Source organism: Triticum dicoccoides, chromosome 2A (genome assembly GCF_002162155.2).
Source record: "Triticum dicoccoides isolate Atlit2015 ecotype Zavitan chromosome 2A, WEW_v2.0, whole genome shotgun sequence".
Taxonomy (NCBI): Eukaryota; Viridiplantae; Streptophyta; class Magnoliopsida; order Poales; family Poaceae; genus Triticum; species Triticum dicoccoides.
The window spans coordinates 130,185,446-130,186,587 of record NC_041382.1 but is presented as its reverse complement, the minus strand read 5'-3'; the positions used below and the strand labels follow the sequence as shown (position 1 = coordinate 130,186,587).

General features: G+C 62.5%; 1 protein-coding gene across 1 annotated transcript; it reads left to right on the top strand.

Moving 5' to 3' along the window:
* Positions 1-252: 252 nt before the first annotated feature.
* Positions 253-777, top strand: LOC119357735 (pterocarpan synthase 1-like). Its single transcript, XM_037624587.1, has one exon. It carries the CDS (start codon positions 253-255, stop codon positions 775-777), a length of 525 nt encoding a protein of 174 aa, XP_037480484.1.
* Positions 778-1,142: the final 365 nt, after the last annotated feature.

The window sequence follows — 1,142 nt, the reverse complement described above, 5'->3', positions numbered from 1 at the left end:
GCGGGGATGGGGGGGGGGTGGGAGCTCGCTAGCGGGGGTAAGTAAGTTCTCTCGGATTTTCTTGAGCTGAGGCGCCACCGCCAGGCTGCATTATTGCTTCTCCAGTTCTCCCTGTCCCCCGCCAGCCAACCTTCCATGTGAGCCCCACTCCACTGTCTGAGAATTATGGCGAAAGTGGGAGATCTCTTCCTACAAAAGCAGAACCATGAGCCGACGGCGACAGCAGCAACAGAACTCATTCAGCAAACCACTATGTCACCGATACCGTCGCTCCTCCTCCTCATCATCATACCCGCCGTCCTCGCAGCCGACGGCGGGAAGAAAAAGCTGATGCACATCCACCAGTACACGCACGAGACGCTCTCGGGCCCGAACGCCATGGAGGGCCTCCTCGTGCCATCCCCCTTCGACGCCAACGCGATGTTCGGGCAGGTGGCCGTGTTCGACGACGAGCTCCGCACCGGTCGGGAGCGGGACTCGCCACTCGTGGCGCGGTACCAGGGCATCATCGTCGCCATGGGGCAGGTGCTGCAGGGCCACCTGACGGTTGCCACCGTCGTGTTCGTCACCGGGGAGCACGCCGGGAGCGCGCTGTCCGTGGAGGGCTGCTTCCAGGGCTTCCAGGGAACCTCCAAGCGCAACATCGTGGGCGGCAGCGGCAAGTTCAGGATGGCGCGCGGGTACTACCTGCTCAAGCTCCTCAGCCAGATGTCGCCAGCCACCGCCGTCTCCGAGGTCGACTTCTTCGTGCTCCCGTGCGACAGCGCCTACCTTTAACTTTTTTGTGGTTGCTAAATTATCTAGGACGCCGATAATTGCCACACGTGTGGTGTATCGGGTGGTTGTGCTGCACGCCTCGTGTGGCATGGAGAAGAACCCGCCCGCACGGCCGCGTCCAGGCACGCGCAGCCACAGCTCGCACGTCCAGTGTGTGGCAAAACCGCCCACACATCCGGGTCAAATGACCGCGCTGCCCACACGACCCAACACGCCAGTCGTCCCGGGCTCCTTTGGATCCCTAGTCCGCCCTGCCGCCATCGTCTCCCACCTCTCGATCCCCTACCTCCATCGCCTTCCTTCTCTGGTTGCCATGGCAACCAGAGCAGATCCATAGCGCCTTCCCACTGCTAACCACCCACCCA

What these genes read in the sequence shown, in the direction of transcription:
- LOC119357735 (XM_037624587.1), top strand. Translation starts at nt 253, where the DNA reads ATGTCACCGATACCGTCGCTCCTCCTCCTCATCATCATACCCGCCGTC.